Raw genomic sequence first — 20,784 nt, 5'->3', positions numbered from 1 at the left:
TCAGTGGGCCCTGCTGTCTTACAGCCTCAGGCTGCTGTCCAGCCACTCATCCTGCTGCTGCCTCCTACACTTGGCCACCAGCCGGGCCAGTGCAATGCCCGGGACCCACAGAGCAGGCAGTAGGGACAGGAGCATGCAGATGGCTTGCACCCAGCCAGGGTAGAGTTTCTCCTGCCTGGAGGGGAACTGCTCCTGCAGGGGGCACAAGAGAGAGAGAGAGCTCAGCCTGGAGTGGTCAGACCTCTGGCTCCAGACCCCAGGCCTTGAGCAGAGCGAGGCTGACCCGACCACCTGTGCACGGAGGCAGCCCCAGTCCTCCCTGGGACTACAGGAGGGCAGCATCCTGGGTGGGTGCTCAGGGATGAGGGAACTGGGGCTTGAGGCTCCCTCTGGGTGGAAGCCCTCAGGGAAGGCAGGGGCATGTGGTCCCCACCCACTGGCCTCCAACACTTGTGGACAGGTGAGGTGTGGTCTGAGACCCCAGGATAAAGCAGAAAATTCTCACTTCCCCCAGGCGGACCCTGAGGGGTTCTGGTGCTCACTTGGAGGGGCGGCCCAGGCCAGGTGTTACATAGTCCCCTGTGTGGACCAGGCAGGGAGTGACCCTTCGCCAGTCTGCCTCCTGACCTCTCCCAGACACTAGAATTGTCGCTTCCTTAGCTGGCTGTCCACGTGGAAAGTGCGGGCTGGAAGGACTGATGTCTCCAGGGTCTGGACACTGCTCTGAGGCCCTCGAGAGGCTCCGGTCCTACCAGGGTCACCCTGCAGGTCACTGCGGCCCCTTGATCCCCGTGGGAGGACCTACGTGCTGAGGGTTCCAGGCCTAGTAGCTCAGTGTCCTCTGGGCCAGCAGGACGAGGTAGGCCAGGAAGACACTCAGGAGGAGCAGGGGGCTGGCCACGAGCCACACCGCCCGCCAGTAGAGGCCTGGCTGCTGCCCCATCATCCACACAATGTCATCACAGAACCTGCACAGACATTGGGCACAGTGGCGCTGTGGGGCCCTCCCCACCCCCCCGGGTTTCCCGTGGACCTCAGCTCACTGCTGCAGGCTGTAGATGTAGATGACCCCCACCACCTTGAAGAAGGTGAAGACTATGAGGTTGAAGGAGGCCACGTAGCTGTCGAAGATCTCCAGCCAGTAACTTCTGGACTGCAGCATGAAGCAGGTGGCTGAGAGCAGGCAGACCAGGCAGGCCAGCCCTGAGGTGCAGGGTCTGGGTGGGAGGCCTGCACCTGCCCCTTTCCCCCACCCCACCCACCTGCCAGAGGTGGGTCAGAGATTGGCCTCAGTGGGCCACGGTCAGGGCAGGTCCACCCATGTCCTGCCCGGAGCCGTTGGGCTGTCCTCGGGGAGTGGGCTAGCCCAGGGCCCCTGAGCTCTGTATAGGAGGCAGCAGGCATCCCTGTGGCTGAGCTGTGCACTCACCTGTGAGGGCCTCCTTGGGGATCCCCATGGGGATGACCCCCATGTCCAGGAGCAGCGTGATGATCCCCTCCATGTTGGTGCCTTGTATGATGCAGGGTCTCACGCAGCCATGCAGAGAAGGGCCAAGTGCAGCCAGGGCAGGAAGTGCGAGCCTCATCCTGATGCCCCAGGTACCCAGCCCAGCCCAGCACCCCCAGTGTGGGCACAGACACCAGAGTGGGAGCCCCAGCCCAGCACTCCCTCACCAGTGTCGGCAGAGACCCTGGGAGTGGGAACCCCAGCCCAGCACCCTCTAACCCAGAGTCGGCAGAGACCCTGGGAGTGGGAGCCCTGGAACAGAGAGAGGCAGCTTTGCACGGTGCAGCATGGCCACCACTTGCTATGCTCTATGGAACTCTGGGAATCCAGCTAGGATGTGACAGGACCCTGTCCTTGGGGTCCAGGTGAAGGATCTGGAGAAGCCCCTCTTGCACTGGTGAGGGTGGTGCTGAGGTGAGGCTCACACAGTGAAGCACAAATGAGGTGCACACACATGTGAGGCACACAGGTGCACATGAGGCACACACACACACGTGTGAAGCACACACACGCTCACACAGTGTTCCTGGGGCACTGGCTCCTACCGCACTGGCCATGGCTGGCCTGTCCTCTGCCTCCTCCCTCTGAACGGTGTGGGATTGGCATAGGCACCACCCATTGGCTCTGCATGTGGGGGCCGTCCTGGGTGCCGACGGGTTCAGCAGGACCCCTGCCCCACCCATGGTGCCTGAAGCCCCCTCCAGGGATGTGTACTCTGCAGGGGCAGAGCTCCCTGTGCCAGAGGCTGCAGCCCACCCAACTCCCTGAATGAGACGTGTCTGGATGGTCGGGTGGAGGGCCTCAGGGTTGCTTAGGCAGCGTCGGCTTCCTGGGGCTGCCTTAGGGCTGTGCACCGTGCATATCTCAGAGTGGAGACATGCATAGTGCGTGTGATCCTAGAGGCCCCGGGCACACGGGGTCAGGTGGCAGCCCCCTAGAGGCTCCAGAGGGCACCCCTCCTGCCCCCTGTGGCTGTCCCCTACTCGGGGCCCACATTCCCCAGGGCAACCTCAGCTCCATCCACACCCGAGTTTCGTCTGCTGAGACCCTTTTTCCAGTGAGAGTCCTCAGAACACTGGCGTGCCTGCCCCGCCCCTGCCCATGGCGTGGCCCAGCCTCACCTGCCCAGGCACTGTCCATGGTCTGTGGTGGCCTGGAAGCCCATGATGGAGAAGATGACAACAGAGGCATACAGGGAGGTCATGCTATTCATCAGAGAGATGACCATGGTGTCCTTCTCACAGTTGTTCCTGCACACGGGAGCACTCAGGGCCTCGGGAGGGCCCCCACCCACTGAGCCTGGGCCCCTCCCCACTGCCTCAGCCTCACTCTACTCCTTGACCATTTGTGGAAAGGCTCAGATCTGTGCTGAGTGCCCTGTGGGCCCCAGACCTGCCCCAGGCCAGTCAGGCTGGGCACACACAGCAGTTCCTGGAACGGACAAGCCAGGTGGAGCCCACCCCAGGCCAGCAGGTCCCACAGCACCATCCCCAGCTCAGCCCTGGCTGGCTGGCACCGCATCACCAGGGTGCCAAGCAAGCTGGGGCAGCTGCCCACCTGGATGGATTGTAGCTGGAAAAGGCGATGTGTCCACTGAAGGCCAGGGACCGGGAGAAGATCTGGGTGGCTTGCATCCATCCACACCCACATGTTCTGGAGAATCTGCCTCTGAAACATGAACACAGCAGATGCTGTTCTAGAACATTCCCTGGTCCTTTTGGGTCACACCATAACCAGGTGTGACCTGTACAGATTCCAAGAACCGTTCAGGACTTTGTGCCAGGAGGGAGCTTGCTTGGCGTGGTAGCTTACACGGCTCCCCTGTTCTGCGATGCAGCCAGCAAGCTGTGGCTTCATCAGGCCCACGGCAGAGTGTGGCTGGCACTCGGTGGTGGGGCTTAGAACTAGATCTGAGCTGACTCCGACCCGGGCATGCTCCCTATCCTCTCCCACGCATGGCTTTAACCGTGTGAGGCCCCTGGGCAGGGGTGTTTGCACCCATTGCCCCATTTGCCTACTGCTGGGTGTCTGGGGAGACAGCCTCATGCCCAGGTGTGCAGCTGACTCCTGGTGGTGGTCAGCAGCCCTGGAAACCCCCTTGGGATCCTGGACCAATGGAATGGTCTAGAAGTGCTGCAGGCTCTGAGTAGAAGCCCCTTGGTCCTGTGTGCCACACCTGCTGGACGTTTCTGCCCCAGGTGACAGCTGATTCCTGCCAGCCCCTCCCCCACACTCCTACCTTGTCAGCACCTGGACTTCCTGCAGGTGCACCAGTCCACACACCCCAGACCAAAGTCCTTGTCCCAACCCTGCTGAGACCCCGAGGCCCGCCTCCCTTGCCCACTGTGCCCCCTGCCCCCCTCCACTTATGTTGTGGGTGAAAAGGTAGCGGAGCCTGTGTGTGACACCAGACAGCATCAGGCCTCTGATGAGGAAGATGGTCAGCACCAAGTAAGGGAATAGGGCCGTGAAGTAGATGGCCTGGAGGAGATGCCAGGTCAGATGCACAATGGCCCTGCAGGAGTGGGGGAGGGGCCTTGCCCCATTGTGACCACTCATGTGGCCCAAGGTGACCACACAGGCATGGCGCTTTGGGTCAAGCTCTGAAGGTGTATGGTCACACAGGACCCGTGGGTCTGCTAAGGTGGGCACCAGCACTCAGGACAGGCAGGCCCCCTCCCCCACCCCAGGCTGCCCCTCGTCCTGCCTTGGGTCCTCCTGTGCACACCTCAGGCTCTCAGCCCATCCCCCTCTTTCCCCTGTCCTGGTGGCTCCCAGTCAGCGGTGGGCCAGGGCTGGCCCCACATCCCCACACAGACCAAAGCCACAGGGCCTCCCCAGCGCATTCCTAACAGGATGGTCTGTGAGAGCCACAGGGTCTGGTCACTGGCTCTGTCTTCAGAGCCTCGTGGGAAAAGGCTCAGGCTGGTGGCTGCTGGATTGTGTGGGCTGCCCTGGGGCAGGGGGTGTGAGGAGCCCTGACCATGCAATGAGTGTTCAACACCCCCGACCCGTGTGCCCCAGCGGCCCTAAGGGAAGGCCCTGAGAAGCCAGTCGCCTGTGAGAGAAACCAGTGTCTGCTCTCTATCACATGTTTTAAGTAAGTGTAAGAACATGGCCAAGGCTTGGAGAGGAGTGGAAGGGAAAAGGGGGTTGTTCCTGGAGGACAGTGCATGCAGACAACTGCACGTGGGGCACACGTGTCACCTGAAGACGGCCCGTGACAGGCCCTGAGATCCGGTACCAGCCAGTGGGCGCATGGCCTTGGCAGGGGGATTTGGGTGCAGACCCCACCCATTGGTGGCTTGGCAGGGTCCGGGGAGGTCATGGCAGGGCCTCGAGGGGTGGTTCCAGTGGGAGCACGGGTTCTGAGAGCTGTGAGTCCCCTGTGTCTCTTCTCCCAGGGTGGTCCCTCACCACCCTGCAGCCGCCCGGCTGCCTGAACCGAAGGCGCTGCCCATCTCGGAGCCCGAACCTCCAGACCGTGAGCTACATGTGCCCTCCTCCCTGGTGCTGCTCTGGGATCCAGCGAGAGTCAGAAGCCTGACAGCGCCTCCGCCACACAGGAGGCGGAGTGGAGGCATAAAGAGCAGAGGAGGAGGACCAGACAGGGAACGGTCAGGAGGCAGAGGCAAACCTGAGCCGCCAGGGAGGTGCTGGCTCTGAGTGGGGGCTCCTCAGGCCAGACCCAGTGGAGCAGTGGCTATGAGAGGCACTGTCCACCGAGATGGAGGGGCAGGGAGAAGTCACAGTGGCCGCCAGAAGAGAGCCGGCATGGCTGCCTTGGCACAGAGTGCGGTTCAGGGCAGAGACTGTCACCAGGATGAGAAGCTGCCCATGGGGCCCCGAGTGTGCCTGCTCCCCCATGCCGAGCCAACACTGGCAGCATGGGGAGGGGGCCTCGGAGCTGGAGGAAGCTGCTCTCACCTTCCCAGTGGTCTCAATGCCTCTGATGATGCACAGATACACCACAGCCCAGCAGATGACCAAGCAGATGAGCAGCCGCTACTGGACAGTGCCACTGTCGCTGATGTCAGCAGTGATGTCCAGCATCTGCCGGTACCAGAAGTAGCTCATGGTGCTGCTGCCCTGGCACTCCGCCACGAACCCTGCAGCCAGCGGTCCCATCACGGGCCGGCCACAGGGCCTGGGCCCAGTGCACGCTCTGCCTCGAAAGCCAGCAGGGCCACGGGCACCAGCATGGCTGACCCTGCACTGAAGCGGCCCCCACCCTCCAGCCCAGCTGTGCTCTCTCACCTCGCTCTGAGGCTGAGATGGGGAAGGGAGGCCCAGGGCTTGGTGTGTGAGCGGATGGGGATCTGGGTGGTCCCTGGGTCCAGCGGGGACCAGTGAACAGGAGAGGTCACCTGTCCACACTGGCCACACCCTCACCCATCCTGTTGCCTTCCAGCAGGCAGTGGCTCCAGGGCAATGGGTGCTGGAAGGAGTTGAGGAAGTACTACAGCACCCAGGTGAGGATGGTGTTGTAGTACAGGCTGACCAGGAAGGACATCGTGAGGCAGCCCAGCCCTGCAGACAGCGAGGACAAAGTGTCACACAGCAGGGGAGGAGCAGTGCCACCCATGCGCAGAGCGGGTCCTCCTGGGGAGCCGAGAAGGGGGTGGCCTGCCTACGCTGCCCAGGTAGGGGGAGATGGCTGTCCACACTCCAATGCTGCCCCTGTGCAGGTGCTGGCCAATGGCGAGCTTGATGTGGAAGAGTGGGATCCCCTCAAATACCAGGGCGATGAAGTAAGGGATGAAAAAGGCCCCTGTCAGGACACAGGGGTCAGGGGTGGCCACCCTCTGCTCCCCATTGGGGCACCTGGCATGCTGCCAGTGGCCAGCCCGGGTTCTGGCTGGGTGTGGTTGGTGTAGCTGCTGGCTGCATGCTCAGCCTCATGGGAGAATAAACCAGCCGGGCAGCACTGTGGGGCAGATTCAGAGGCTGTCTGAGTGGCCAGTGTGGATAGGCGGAGTGTGTGTGGCCAGTGTAGACAGGAGTGTGCCCAGCTAGTGTGGAAGATGTGTAAGTGGCCAGTGTGTACAGGTGGAGTATGTGCAGCCAGTGTGGACAGGCAGAGTGTGTGCAACCAGTGTTGACAGTGTGGACAGTGTGGACAGGCAGTGTGGGCATGGCCAGTGTGGACAGGCAGAGTGGGCGCAGCCAATGTGGACAGGTGGAGTGTGCACAGCCAGTGTGGACAGTGTGTATGTGGCCAGTGTGGACAGGAGTGTGTGTAGCCAGTGTGGACAGGTAGAGTGGGCACAGCCAGTGTAGACAGGTGGAGCCAGCAAGCAGACACCTGGAACAGGAGCTGGCATGAGCATGAGGAAGGGCCACAAGCTCAGAAGACCCTGGAACTGCCCAGGAGCGAGGAGGGTGAGTGTGGCTGTGCAAGATGTGGGGGCACTCTTTACAAAATTCTGAGTGATGGGCGATGGGCACTGAGTGGCTGGGGTGAGACCACCCGTCAGCGCAGCCCGGGGAGGAACGGGGAGTAAGAAGACAGAATGTTATGGCATGATTGGCCATGCTTGCCGCATCTGGAAACAAGTGCCATAGCAGCATGTTGGGGCGGCCACTCCTCCCTCGCCTGCATCCCTGATGAGAAGCCCCGTCCCCCGACCTCTGCATCCCCGAGGCCCTGGCCCCTGGGGGAGTCTCCCCAGGTTCCTCACTGGAGAGGGTTGTGTGTCCCAGGCCTGCCCGTCACATGGGGGCACTTGGGCAATGACAGCCCTGAGGGCAGCAGCCCCTGGCTGGTGCACATGTGTGGGCCACACAGGTGCATCCGTGTGCTGTGACTGCTGGTGAGCCCAGGGCTCCTGTCATCCTGCAAGGAGCCTTGGGAGACACCAGCCCCCACGAACATGGACACCAGGGTGATCGCCCCCTGGAGACTGGCTCCACACTGAGGGGCAGCGCCGCTGGGAATGGAGCTGCATGCTGGCCTGGGACCCCATGTGCAGGCCCCTGAAGTCCCCAGGGCTCAGATGCCAAGGCTGGGCTCTTCCTGGGGCCCCACATGTCTGGCTTTTTGGGACAGTGGTGCTGCCCAGAGGTCAGGGGTGGGGAAGGCCAGTCCCTTGGGTATCCAGATGTGGCTGGCAGGCTCACCTCCACTGTGGGTCTGGCACCTCCAGATGTTCCCCAGCCCCACAGCAAACCCCACGCAGCTGAGCATGTACTGGAGCTTGTTGTCCCACTGGGGCCTCTCATCCTCCCATGCGTCCAAGGCTGGATCTGGGCCAAGGTCCTGGGCCATAGTGGTCCAGTGTCTCTGGGAGCATCCAGACCACACCGCACCTGCACCCTCTGCTGGCCTAGAGCCTGAGTGTCCCCTCCGTCACATCCTCTGGTTTATTTAAAGGAAAGCCGGTGGAGCTCTGTTAATTGGTAACCTGGGGCCTGGCCATGCCCGCATCCCTGGCCCCTTTCCCATGAGTGTGTCCGATGTCAGCTGCAGGCTGGTACCACCACAGAGAGAGCTGTCCCCACGACAGCTGTGTGCTCCTGTTGGGGATGCTCAGGGGCACGGTGAGTTGGCTTTTAGTTATTTATCTGTAACAAGTGTTTTGATGTTGAGGTAATGCAGACTCATGCTCATTGGTGACAGGGTCAGAGGTCCCTGCTCCCCTCCCCCACCCTCAGTTTGCCAAGGTGGCCACATCCTGTGAAGCTGAGTCGAGGGTGTGGACACCTCAAGACCCAGAACATCCATCACCAGGGACCCCCACCCTCCATCCAGGACCCTGGCAGCCCCTGACCTCCCCATGCCATGCAGTTCCCAATGGGGTTAGCAGATAAAGGCTGTTGCCTGGCCACGTGTGGTGTGGTGGCTGTGGCTTCCCTGCTTCTGGGGCAGCATAGGAGGGGGCTTAGTCCTCAGACCACACCTGTCTCCTGACACCTCGGGAGTCTGACCATGGCTTCCTGGCTAGTCCTATGTGGCCTGCACCAGGGGCTGCACCTGCTCCCAGCCTGGGGGCCTCAGAATGGAGCCCACACCCTCCCTAGAGCTACAGGAGTCCCTGGGGTGACCCCCACTGAGCACAGCAGGGACAGGGCCTTTGGAAGGCAGACAGTCCTGCCCAATGCCCAGCCTGTCCTGGCCACAGCATGTGGCTTTGTGGGCAGCATCCTGATTGCAGCCCACGGGGGAGTGGAGCTGACCACCAGCCACACTGTCCCTGGGGACACACTCGCCCATCTGGATGCACACTCGAGAACAGTGGATGCAGTGGTTTATTTAGATGGGGACACTTGATGTCCATGAACCTGCCTGTCTGTCATGTTGACAAGGATGTCAAGCAGCAGCACTGTGTTCTGGAGGTGTCACACAACCACCAGCCTCCTGGATGACACAACTGGCCGTGCCGTGCCAGGGGCACTGCAGGGCAGTGGAGGGATGAGTGCTGAGTGGTCAGAACATGTCCAAGCTCCACCCTGCTCCGTGTTTGCAGTGTGCTGGGTAGCTGGAACTGCAGGATTGGAGTTTGTGGCCGGGGTCTCTGGGAGGAAGGGGACCCCCCAGCATCCCAGCCCAACTTGTGAGAATTCTAGAAAGTCCACTTGAAGGGAAGCACTCAGGCTTTTCTGCAGAACGTGGAGGTGGCCGTTTGTGGAAGCAGACGCCACAGGCACAGCTTGCATGGGCTGAGGTTGGTGCCAAGTTCCAGGGCCATCCACCCTGACACAGCCCTGGGCTCCAGGGGGTCCAGGAGGCATACAGAGTCCTTGCTGGCAGGGGCCAGGGCCAAGTTACCCTGTAACCCTCTCTCCCAACATCTGGCTAACAATTCAGTTAATGTCCCTGTAAGAAAACAGCTGATGTCTTCCTCTGGCTGGGCTGCAGTGAGCTGCACTCAGAGCGTCTGTCCATGGCAGGCAGAAGCAATGATTAAATGGTGAGTATTCATTAAGCCAGGGGTGGTGGGGCCAGGGCATGGAGGGGGTGTGTGGCCATGTCACCACAGGCTCAATGGGCTTCTGGTAAAAGGGCCCAAACCCTGACCTCGGGGGTCTCTAGGTCAAGCGTCTGTAGCTAGGGGGAGGACACAGGGTGAGGGCTGGGAAATGAGAATGGCTGCAGGGGCTGAGTCAGCAGCCCACACTCCAGGCTCCACGGCCATCCATGGCAACCTGGGGTGCAGCAGGTGCAGCCTCCCCACCCCTCAGCTCTTGACTTTGGAGGACATACTCAGGGCTGTGTGGCATGCTGTACTGTGTTCATGACAAGGAGACTGGGCCCACATGGTACACGTGTGTGCCATGAACATGTAAACAGCAGTGTGCATATATGTCTAAGCACAATGCACATGTCCACATGTGCACAAAATATATAGCTACATATGTACAGATGCACGTACACACATACACATGCATATGCACACACCCATAAAACATGCACATGTATGCACACAGGCATACGTGCACACAATACATACATATCCAGGCATGCACACAATGCTGACATAACTCACATGTACACACACGTGTGCATAGACATGCATGCATATGGAGAAACATCACATACACATGAATGAATATACACATGTACAACATACGTGTCTACATATTCAAGCTAGTGCACACACATATGAAATGCTCACACACACACATAAATGTGTGCATGCGTGCACTCACACACACACGCAGCCTGGAGCTTGGCCCCTCAGTACTTGAGGTCCCCGTTCATGGAAGCCGTGGACTGTGTGCTGACCAGGCCCTGCTGGTCCCCTGGCTGCCGGCAGTGGCCCCTGATGAGCTTGCAGATGGCGAAGCAGGGGATGATGAGGCTGGGCATGCCAGCCACGACCACCACCTGAGTGTACATACACCCAGGGCAGGTACCTGACCTGCCAGGATTTGAGGAACTCCTCCTGGGGAAGCACCAGGCCAGAGGTGAGCACATGCAGGGCCTCTGCCCTGACCTGTGACCCTCCCCTGAGCACACACAGGGCCTCCACCCTGACCTGTGACCCTCCCCTGAGCACACACAGGGCCTCCACCCCGACCTGAGACCCTCCCGGCATGGGTGGCCCCAGGCACTCACATAGCTGGGGTCCCAGACACTGTAGGTCAGCTCCTTGCTGACTTCAACTATGAAGTAGAAGAGGAAGATGACCAGCATGATCTGGGGGCTGACAACCCACCACATGAGCTGCCAGAAGATGTTGGGTTTGTGCCCAATCATGAACTCAATGTCCTTGTTGAACTTGGAGACAGAGGCTGGGATGGTGTCAACTGACCTGGGTGAGATGCTGCCTCACCCTGTACTCCAAGCCTTTCACAGTTGGACGTGTAGACATGTACAGTGCCAAGCACAGCTGCACAGCTGTGGGGCCAGGCGCATGGCCAAACCCACACTGCATGATGTTACCAGAGCATGGCCAACCCTGTGTACCTTGGCCTGCCCCTCAGCTGCACACCTGTACCTGCACACACGGCCTCTGCACACTTGGCCTGCACACACCTGTGCATACCTATATCTGCACACAACTGGCCTATGCACATCTGTGCCTCCACACCTGTAACTGCACATCTGTACCTGTACACCAGGCCTCTGTGCCTGTGCACACCTGTGCCTGTGCACACCTGTGCCTGCACACCTGTACCTCTGCACACCTGGCCTCCACACACCTGTGCCTGCACACCTGTACCTCCGCATGCCTGTGACTTCACACCTGTACCTCTGCATGCCTGTGCCTGTACACCTGGCCTCTGCACTCCTGGCCTCCACACACCTGTGCCTGCACACCTGTACCTGTGCACCTGGCCTACACACACCTGGCCTGCACACACCTGTGCTTGCACACCTGTGCCTCTGCATGCCTGTACCTGTACACCTGGCCTACACACACCTGGCCTGCACACACCTGTGCCTGTACACCTGTACCTCTGCACGCCTGTACCTCTGCACACCTGGCCTCCACACACCTGTGCCTGTACAACTGGCCTCTACACTTCTGGCCTGCACACACCTGTTCCTGCACACCTGTACCTGTACACCTGGCCTACACACACCTGGCCTGCACACACCTGTGCCTCCACATACCTGTGCCTGCACACCTGTACCTGTATACCAGGCCTCTGCACACTTGGCTTGTGCACACCTGTGCCTGCACACCTATACCTGTGCAACTGGCCTCTTCACACCTGGCCTGCACACACCTGTGCCTGTACACATCTGTGCCTACACACCTGGCCTCTGCACACTTGGCATCCACACACCTGTGCCTGCACACCTGTACCTCTGCATGCCTGTACCTGTACACCTGGCCTCTGCACACCTATGCCTGCACACACTTGTGCCTCTGCACACCTGTACCTGTATACCTGGCCTCTGCATGCCTGGCCTACACACACCTGGCCTGCACACACCTGTGCCTGCACGCCTATACCTCTGCATGCCTGTACCTGCACACCTGGCCTGCACATGCCTGGCCTTCACACATCTGGCCTGCACACCTGTACCTGTACACCTGTGCCTGCACACCTGGTCTCAGCAGCTCGCCTTGATAGCTTCTCAGGCTGCTCTCTGGTGGCCACCCCACCCAGCAAGGTTAGTGCCCAGATGTCTGGCCAAGTGGGGGCTGAAAGCCCCCGCTCTGGAAAGACCTGGACTCCAGGGAGGAACAGTCCCCCCACTGCAACATAGGTACCCCGGGCTGAGAACCCCAGCCCCACTGCCCACCCACCCATAGTTCCTCTGCTGCACCTGCACCCAGGCTGCTGTGGGGGACCCAGACCAAGGCTCTTGCCCAGCCATGTGGCAGAGGGCCTGCTCTTGCTGTGGCCTTCATGCTCATACACCCCAAGTTCTGGGCGGTCTCCCAATGCTGCTGTCGGTGCTCGCTCTGCACAGCTAGGTGTAGGAGAATCTGGAAGCCAGAGGGGCATGGACTGCCCCTGGTGGGCCCTGCAGAGCCCCCTCCCGGGACTCAAGGCTGCTGCACTGCTGTCTGCTCTGTGCCCCCTGAGGCTGGCCCTGGCCCAGCTCCCTGCTGCCTCCTCCCTCGTACCTGTCAATGCCATACATGTAGAGGATCACGAACATCTAGCAGAATGCAATGATGAGCAGGGGGATGGAGCCCGCATATCTGTCCAGGAGGGAGAGCCAGTACTGGCCAGAGTCCAGTGTGAAGATGAGGGCCAGGAGGTAGGTCACCAGGCAGGTGAGGCCTGCAGAGAAACAGAGCCGAGCGGGTCCCAACCTGTGGCCTGGCGGGAAGGGGACACAGCCGGGCCCCCCGTGGCACACGCACCTGGGAGCAGCTCCTTAGGGCACTTGGCGGGGATGAGCTTGAGGTCCTGCAGTGGCACAGCCATGCCCTCCATGTTCCCGAACATGGACGACAGGCTCAGGCAGAAGAGCATGAGGAAGAACAGCACGGACCACAGCAGCAACACTGGCATCTTGGTGATGGCCTCTTGTGGGGAGCAACTCGGACTAGACTGTTACTGGAATTAAGACTTATTCTATACATCTGCTCTCCCACAATATGGTGCTGAGAAGGCAGTAACAACTTCTACGCAGCTGCCTCTCGCCAACTTGAGTGATGACCTGCAGGAGCTGATCCTGCTCCTGATTGGAGGAGAGCAGCGTACTCGGCGTGTGGGTAGCAGAGTTGGGATTGGTGGAAGAGGACTATAAAGGAGGAGAAAGACAACATGCACGGGGAACATCTATGAGGAACATCTGAGCAGCCCCCGAGAGAGCCAGCCGGCGGTGTGCCGCTCCCCCGCGGAAGTGGGGAAAGTGGCAGGGGGAACCGCCCTTCCACGGAGGTGGAAGGGTTGGTAGCCAACCCGGGAAGAACCAGCAGCAAACCCGGGAAGGGCCGAGCAGACAAAAGAACAGCGCAGGGTCCTGTGTCGTTCCTCCGCGAAGAGGTGGAGCGACATAATGGTGCCGTGACTCGGATAGGAAACCTAGGAGGGAAGAAGCGGGAAAATACTGGAGAGAGAGACTAGCAAAGAGCCTAGGGAAAAGCCTGATGGAAAAGGTGCCGGAAGAAGCTATCGAAAGCCTAGGCATAGACTCGGATACGGACTACGGGGGGAAGCTGGGAGAAATCTCTAAGGTTGAAAGAGAAAGTGAAACCTAGAAGAAACTTAGACTCGGACACGGACTGTAGGGAGAAGCCAGGAGAAATGAGGGAGGAATATTGTTGGAAGAAAAGTTAGGAAACATACCGGGTAGAGAAAAATATGTTAGGGAGGATGAAGCCGCGGGGGCAGGCTGAGGCGGAGACGTAAGCTATGTGGGGATTTGTTAAGTCAGCCTGGGGAACAAGGGGCGAAAATCTGGAACCAGAGGCGGAGATGTGGGCCAGGTTGGATTTCGCCAGGTTAGCCTGGGGAAATTAGATTGAATACCGGTGGCGGAAACGTAAGCTAGACTGTGTGATTCGCGGAAGCTGCCGCACGCAGAGAGAGCGCGCGGGGCACAAATGGGGAGAGCGCACGGGGCACGAGTAGGAAACGTGGGCTAGCGCAAAGGCCGTGGTGCGTGCGTGAAGGGGCGTGGAGACCGCGGAGTGCGCGTGAAGCTGGGAAGCGGCACAGAGCCAGGAAGCCGCCCCGGGGCGAGGCGCCGAGAAGCAGCCTCGGGGCGGGTGCCGGGAAGCCGCAGGGATAAGAGAAACAGAAGTTTAGAAGTAAAATGAGAGAAATAGGAATGCTGGCAGATAGAAGTAAAATAGGAGAGATAGGAATGCCCGGAGGTAGAGAAATAGAGAAAAATAAGGCCTCTCCACAACATGGCAATGAGAGAGCTTGGATTCGGTCTGCCTGATTAGTAAGACGATAAGCACCTGTGGGTGGCTGCAGGTCACCGAAGACAGGCATGAATCAACATCAATAAGTCTCCCCACAATACGGCAATGAGAAGGCTTGGATTCCGTTTGCCTGATTGGTAGGGCTTGTAAGCACCTGCAGGCAGTTCTAGCAGAGCAGAGCATGCGCTGCAGGGCACTGAACACAGGCACGCATCAGCGCCTAAAAACCTCCTCACAACATGGTGAAGAGAGGACCCGGATTCAGTTTGCCTGATTGGTAGGGCTTGTAAGCACCTGTGGGCAACTCCAGCAAGCAGAGCAGAGTGTGCGCCGCGGGGCACCGAAGACAGGCACGTATCAATGCCGAAAAATAAAAAGAAAGGGGGAATTGTGGGGAGCAACTTGGACTAGACTGTTACTGGAATTAAGACTTATTCTATACATCTGCTCTCCCACAATATGGCGCTGAGAAGGCAGTAACAACTTCTACGCAGCTGCCTCTCACCAACTTGAGTGATGACCTGCAGGAGCTGATCCTGCTCCTGATTGGAGGAGAGCAGCGTACTCGGCGTGTGGGTAGCAGAGTTGGGATTGGTGGAAGAGGACTATAAAGGAGGAGAAAGACAACATGCACGGGGAACATCTATGAGGAACATCTGAGCAGCCCCCGAGAGAGCTGGCCGGTGGTGTGCTGCTCCCCCGTGGAAGTGGGGAAAGTGGCAGGGGGACCCGCCCTTCCACGGAGGTGGAAGGGTTGGTAGCCAACCCGGGAAGAACCAGCAGCAAACCCGGGAAGGGCCGAGCAGACAAAAGAACAGCGCAGGGTCCTGTGTCGTTCCTCCGTGAAGAGGGGGAGCGACAGCCTCTGTGAAGACAATGAAGGCCAGGCCTGTGCCCTCGATGCCCCGCATGATGGCACCCAGTCACCCAGGGCCTGTTGGTCCCTGACAGCCACACTGGTCACCCTGTCAGTGCACGGCCCACTGACCGAACCACACCAAGTGAGAATGAGGCTAATCCTAGGCCTCCTGTTGGCTCCAGATACACGGGTAAAGCGGAGCTGCGGGCCGGGAGGTGAGGGTGCACGGGGCCCAGGCCCCTTCACCAGGTGCACCCAGCCCTGGCAGAGCCAGGAGCAGCCGAGGGCACCTGGGCTGGGATGGGGAATGCCAGCAGCCACCTGGGGCCCAGGAGGTGACACACAGCTGACAACAGGTGACGCCACGTCCCGTCACCAAGCTTGGCGCTGTGGGAGCCGGCCTGGAAGCAGTGACACCCCCACAACCTGGGGGCTCCCGAACAGAGAGGAGGCAGTGTGTGGGGAGCCGAGCGGCAGCAGGATGTGCCACGGCCAGCGTCGTGGCAACCAAGGGGAAGTGGATGGCAGCCCCAGGGAGCAACCTGAGGGGCTGGCAGGGGCGCTTCTGCCTCCCGCTTGCCGGGGTGCCGGGACCTGCCTCCGAGAGGAAGGAGTTCATGTCGCAGCTCTGGAACATGAGCTGGGCGTAGGCCACGGGGTCTGTGGCATTCCACCAGCGCTGCATCTCCGCGAAGTTCTCCTGGGTCACATTGCCCTCCGGCAGGTCGAAGGTGTTGATGAGGGTCAGGAGGTTCCCTGGAGCAGAGCCAGGATGACACTGGGCACAGGGTGTGGCGGGGGCGGGACCACTCACGTGCTGAAGCAGTCGTCATAGTGCTCGGTGGCGCAGAAGCCAATGATGGAGTAGATCACTGTGGCCACTTACACGGATGTGAAGCCATTGATGGAGATGACCACCATCTCGCACCCCACAGGCAGAGGTCGGCAAAGGCACCACTGCCAGGCCCAGGACTGAGGGCCCAAAGCCTGCTGGGAAATGGGCTGGGTGGAAGTCCACCTGTGCCCCTCCAAGCAGGTGCAGGCGCTGAGGACTCAGAGGGCCAGAGGGCTGTGCCCAGCATGGGAGCCCAGAGCAGGGACCCTTGGCCCTTGCCTTTCATGCCTCCCCCACCACAGCCTACTGGCTCTGGGGCCCCCGGAGCAGCTGTCCCCTTGATTCTGGAGCAGGAGAGCCCTGGGTTCAAGTCCCAGCTGGGCCTCAGGTGCCCCTGGACCTGCCAGGCATCGGTGCAGCTGACACACATGATGCCGTTGGCCATGGAGGCCCGGCGGGACCCACAGCTCCACTCCCAGGCACGCGCCTGGAGGTGGGGTCGTTCCCAAGAGCCACGGAGCCGCACGCACCTGCGGAGCAGCAGCAAGGCCCTGTAGAGCTGGCAGGACAGGGAGAGTGGGTCACGGGGTGGGACTTGGGCTGGTAGGGTAGGGAGAATGTTCTGGAACTGGATAGAGGTGGTGGAGACGTGGGAGCCACCTGTCCTGCCAGCCAGATGGAGCCTCTGTAAGGGTCAGCACCCGGGAAGCCAGGTGCCACAGGGTCAGCAGGGTCGCCCTCCTCATACCTCCCCCAGCACGCCCCCACCAAGGGCTGCCATGCACGCTCTCGCGAGGGCGGCCGGGTTTCCAGGTCTGATGGAGAAACCGAGGCATGGCCTGCTCCCGGCGCCCCAGGACCCCTGCACCCCCTACTCACTGCATCGAGTTGTAGCTGGAAAAGGAGACGAGGCCGCCGAGGGCCAGCGAGAAGGAGTAGAACACCTGCCCGCCCGCGTCCAGCCAAGTGACCGGTTGGCCAGCTCGGTGACCTGGGCAGAGCGAGAGCGCGGCGTCAGCGGGCAGTGGGCAGCGGCGGGCGGCACTCACGTTGGGCGTGAAGAGGAAGGCGATGCTGGCGCCCGCGCCTTTCAGCCTCAGGCTGCGGATCAGGAAGATGGTGAGCACGAGGTAGGGCAGCGTAGAAGTCATGTACATGGCCTGCAGCGGGGCAGGGAGGCGGGCTCAGGGCGGCCGGCGAGGGCGCGCTCTGCACCGCAGCACCACAGCACCGCAGCCGCGCGCGGCGCCCGCCCCGCACCTTGCCCGTTGTCTCGATTCCGCGGATGGTGCACACGTAGAGCACGCTCCAGGCACACGTGAGGCACAGCAGGATCCACCGCTGCACCGAGCCCGTGTCGTTGATGGACGTGGATATGTTGAGCGTCTCGCGGTACCAGAATTAGTCCACGGAGGAGCTGCGCGCGCACTCATCCGTGTAGCCTGCCAGGGTGCGGCCGTGACGCGTGTCGGCGGGAGCAGCACACGTGCACGCACCCGGGGCTGCATGCTCCCTAGCTCCTGACGGCCTCCCTCTCCTTTGGCTGCCCTGGGGGGAGTGGAGTCCTGGGGCTCCCTGCCCCCAGCCCCTCCAGCACCCTGGCTTCGGCCCCAGGCGCAGCTCACCAGTGAGGTTCTGGTCCAGCGGGCACTGGCTCCAGGGCAGCCGGTCCTGGAAGGAGTTGAAGAAGTACCAGAAGATCCAGGCGGTGATGGTGTTGTTGTGCAGCCCGACCGTGAAGGACGCTAGCATGGCGGTGATGCCTGCGTGGGCGAGGGGGCTTCAGGGGAGATTCCGCACGTGGTGGGACCGGGGCTCCTATAGGTGCTTGCCTCTAACAGAACCAAGCATGAAGGGACCAGGAGAGGCAGCCAGGGGAGGCCTGGATCGTGGGCTTCAGGGCAGGGGCCTCCTGCCCCAGGAGCTCTCATCAGTGGACCCTGCCCCCTGCCCTGGCCGGAGGTCTGAGGGAGCCAGTGCCCCGGTCACAGAGCTGGTCAATGAGTGACCCCCGGGGCTGGCAGGGTGTGGGAGTAGATGGAGGCCGCCTGAGCAGGTGGCCAGCGCCCCCTGCTGGGCTCTTACTCTGGGCAGGCAGGCTGTGCCCCTCCACTCTATGCCGATACTGCCCACACTTCCCAGGTGCCCAGGGAGGGGCCTACCTACACCCTTGAGGGCTGGGTGCATAGCGCTCCACACGCCCACAGGCCCCTTGTGCAGCCTCTGTCCGATGGCAAACTCCAGGTACAGCAGGGGGATGCCCTTGAGGACCAGCAGGATGAGGAATGGGATCATGAAGGCCCCTGGGGAGGCAGCACCAATCAGGGCAGGTCCCCTTCTGGAGGGGCCACGTTGCGGCTGTGCAGTGCCAGCCTGGTGGCCCTCCCAGCCCGCGACTGCCCAGGAGCCCCAGCATGTGCGGGCAGCACCTGTGGAGGCAGGCAGGACCAGGCTGCCTTGCAGCTGAGTGACCGATCCATCACAGATTGGCTGCTGCCCCTGGAGCCGCCCCACTGGGGCTCCCAGTGAGCTTAGCCAAGATGCAGGAGCTCTGTCGTCCATGTATGTCCAGCCCCAGACCTGACATAACTGTGCACATGTGTGTGTGCATGCATGTATTTTGCATGTGCTGCGTGTACATGTATGTGTGTGCATGTCGATATACATGTGTGCATGTATGCACGTGTGTGTGCTTGTGTGTGGGCGTGTGTGTATTGTGTTTTGTGTGTATGTGTGCTTGCATGTGAGTGCATGTGTGTGCAGTGCGTGCATGTGTGCACACATGTACATGTGCTTGTGTGTGTGTGTATATTTGGCCCTCAGTTTCTGTCAGGTTCCCTGGTTGTGCCCTGTGTATGCTCCATGAGAATCACATTGATGGGAATTTTTCGCAGTCCAAAGACAACACCAAGGTGGTTGTTTGGCCTGGGGGTGCGGGGCCCACAGCCCACTCCAGAGGGCCTGGGTTCGAGTCCCAGCTCCACTCCCAGTTCCAGCCTCCTACTGACAGCCACCAAGGAGATGGCTCAAGGACCTGGCTCCCCGGCACCCACGTGGCTTGGCATTCAGGGAGTAAACCAGCAGGTAGAGCTGTCTTTCAAGTAAGTTAGTTAAGTAAAAAAACATGCAGCACCAGGGGACAGTGGCAACCTGTGGTCGGTGAGGAAATGCTGGTGCGTTCTGACCTCAGGGATTCTTGCCCAGGAACCCAGAGAGCAGCCGGACTCTGCTCAAGACATCACCATCACTCAGATCCGGACCAGTGAGGGCATCTCAGTAGATGAGGGCCGAGCAGAGTGCCCACCCCAGAGCTAAGCCCAGGTCTCCCCAAGACCCAGCCCCCACCCTGCAGAGCAAGGCAGCTGTCCCCCAATGGATGGACAGATGGACAGAGGAGCAGAGGAGTTCTGTGCTTGGGCCTGGGTGCTGTGTGACATTAGTGGATGCCAAAGGATGCCTGTAGCCCTCACTCACAGGAGGACCCCAGAGAGACAGGAAGCAGAGCAGGGCTGCCTGGGGTGGGGCCTGGGAGTCAGTGACAGGTGGGCACCCAGCTTTGGGCTGGGGAGATAGAGCTCTTGAGAAGGTGGCAGAGGCAGCTGCACATGGCCCCACCCACTGCCCCTGCTGCACACAGCACCATCAGCTGCACACGGCACTGCTGCCCCTACTGCACACAGCATGGTCTGCAGCCAGCTCTGCCTCCCCAAGGCCGAGGCCCCCCGTCTCAGGCTCCTCACTTCCCCCACCCTCCTCACCCTAAGGGGATGCTCCCGGCCGTCCCTGGGAGCTCTGGCCTGAGACTTCTGGGAAGTGACCTTTGAATGTGGATGACATTGACCTCATTCTGAAATTACAGGAATTCAGGGCTGGGCAGGAACAGGAGACTGACCAAAAAGTTCAGTTTGTCGGGTTGTATGTGAACTCGAAGGAGAAGTCCCCACTGGTGCGAGTCAGCCTGAGGCTGGGATGACCCTGAGTAGAGGCCTCAGGCCATCACGGCTCACACATGTCCAGTGGGCTGTGAGAATGGCCTGCACAGGTGAGCCCCCACCTGGAGTCCACAGGTGCATCCCAGGCCCCGGGCGGGCCAAGGTGGCCCCCTTCCAGCTGGGGGCTTCACCGGGAAGGAGGCACGCAGCAAACCACACAGCCAGAAGCCTGGATGCCAATGGTGGCCCCACACCTGACACCCGGTGGGCGATGTCTCATCCCTGGACGTGGCACAGGATCACCTCGGCCCGCGCTGAAGGCAGCGCCCAGGAGCAGGAAGCAGAGGCCTTCCCGACCCTGTGCCACATGGCAGCAGTGGAAATGAACTTCTGTGTCATCAACATTCTAGAACAGATCTCTCCCTGTGGCCGCTTAACCACTTGTCTGGGCTGCGCCGAGTCACACCGCCAGCATACTAGGTCGGCCAGGGTTCTCTGGAAGCATCCTGGTCTCCAGTGCTGGCCTCCCTGACCTGGCCCCAGCTCTGGTGCTCCCAACGCCATGGTCTGCATCTTACTGCAAGCCTGGGCAGAACCCGGGGGCGCCACCACAGAGCACCTGCTGGGCCTGTGCCCTCATCTGCCACCCAGTGCGCCCCGAGAACCGAGTGTGAGGAGCATGGGCACCCAGCACCCGCGTGTGGGGAGAGGCCTCTGCCTCCCAGCTGCTGCGGCCACAGACGTTCAGCTGCTCCCCTGGAGTTGTTTTCCACCTGTACCCGCAATGAACTCTCATTCCAGCATTTCTCCGCACATCTCATGAGGTGAGTGGGTGTCGGTCAAGTCTCCTGCCGCTCCCTCGGGAA

At 60.8% G+C, this 20,784-nt stretch overlaps 1 protein-coding gene and 1 pseudogene across 1 annotated transcript; both read right to left on the bottom strand.

Annotated features, from left to right (window-relative positions):
* Positions 1-7,775, bottom strand: LOC127485216 (sodium-dependent neutral amino acid transporter B(0)AT3-like; annotated as a pseudogene).
* Positions 7,776-16,861: 9,086 nt separating this feature from the next.
* LOC138848407 (sodium-dependent neutral amino acid transporter B(0)AT1-like) lies at positions 16,862-20,482 on the bottom strand. Its single transcript, XM_070067882.2, has 6 exons — positions 20,452-20,482; positions 18,149-18,289; positions 17,612-17,749; positions 17,483-17,529; positions 17,247-17,372; positions 16,862-17,146 (listed from the first exon to the last, which is right to left on the bottom strand). Exons 1-6 carry the CDS (start codon positions 20,480-20,482, stop codon positions 16,862-16,864), a joined length of 768 nt encoding a protein of 255 aa, XP_069923983.2.
* Between the last annotated feature and the right edge of the window lie 302 nt (positions 20,483-20,784).

This window comes from Oryctolagus cuniculus, chromosome 21, assembly GCF_051225735.1.
Source record: "Oryctolagus cuniculus isolate XC-2025 breed Fujian yellow rabbit chromosome 21, ASM5122573v1, whole genome shotgun sequence".
Taxonomy (NCBI): Eukaryota; Metazoa; Chordata; class Mammalia; order Lagomorpha; family Leporidae; genus Oryctolagus; species Oryctolagus cuniculus.
Note: the sequence above shows the minus strand (reverse complement) of the source record. Positions and strands in the feature narration are given on the sequence as shown.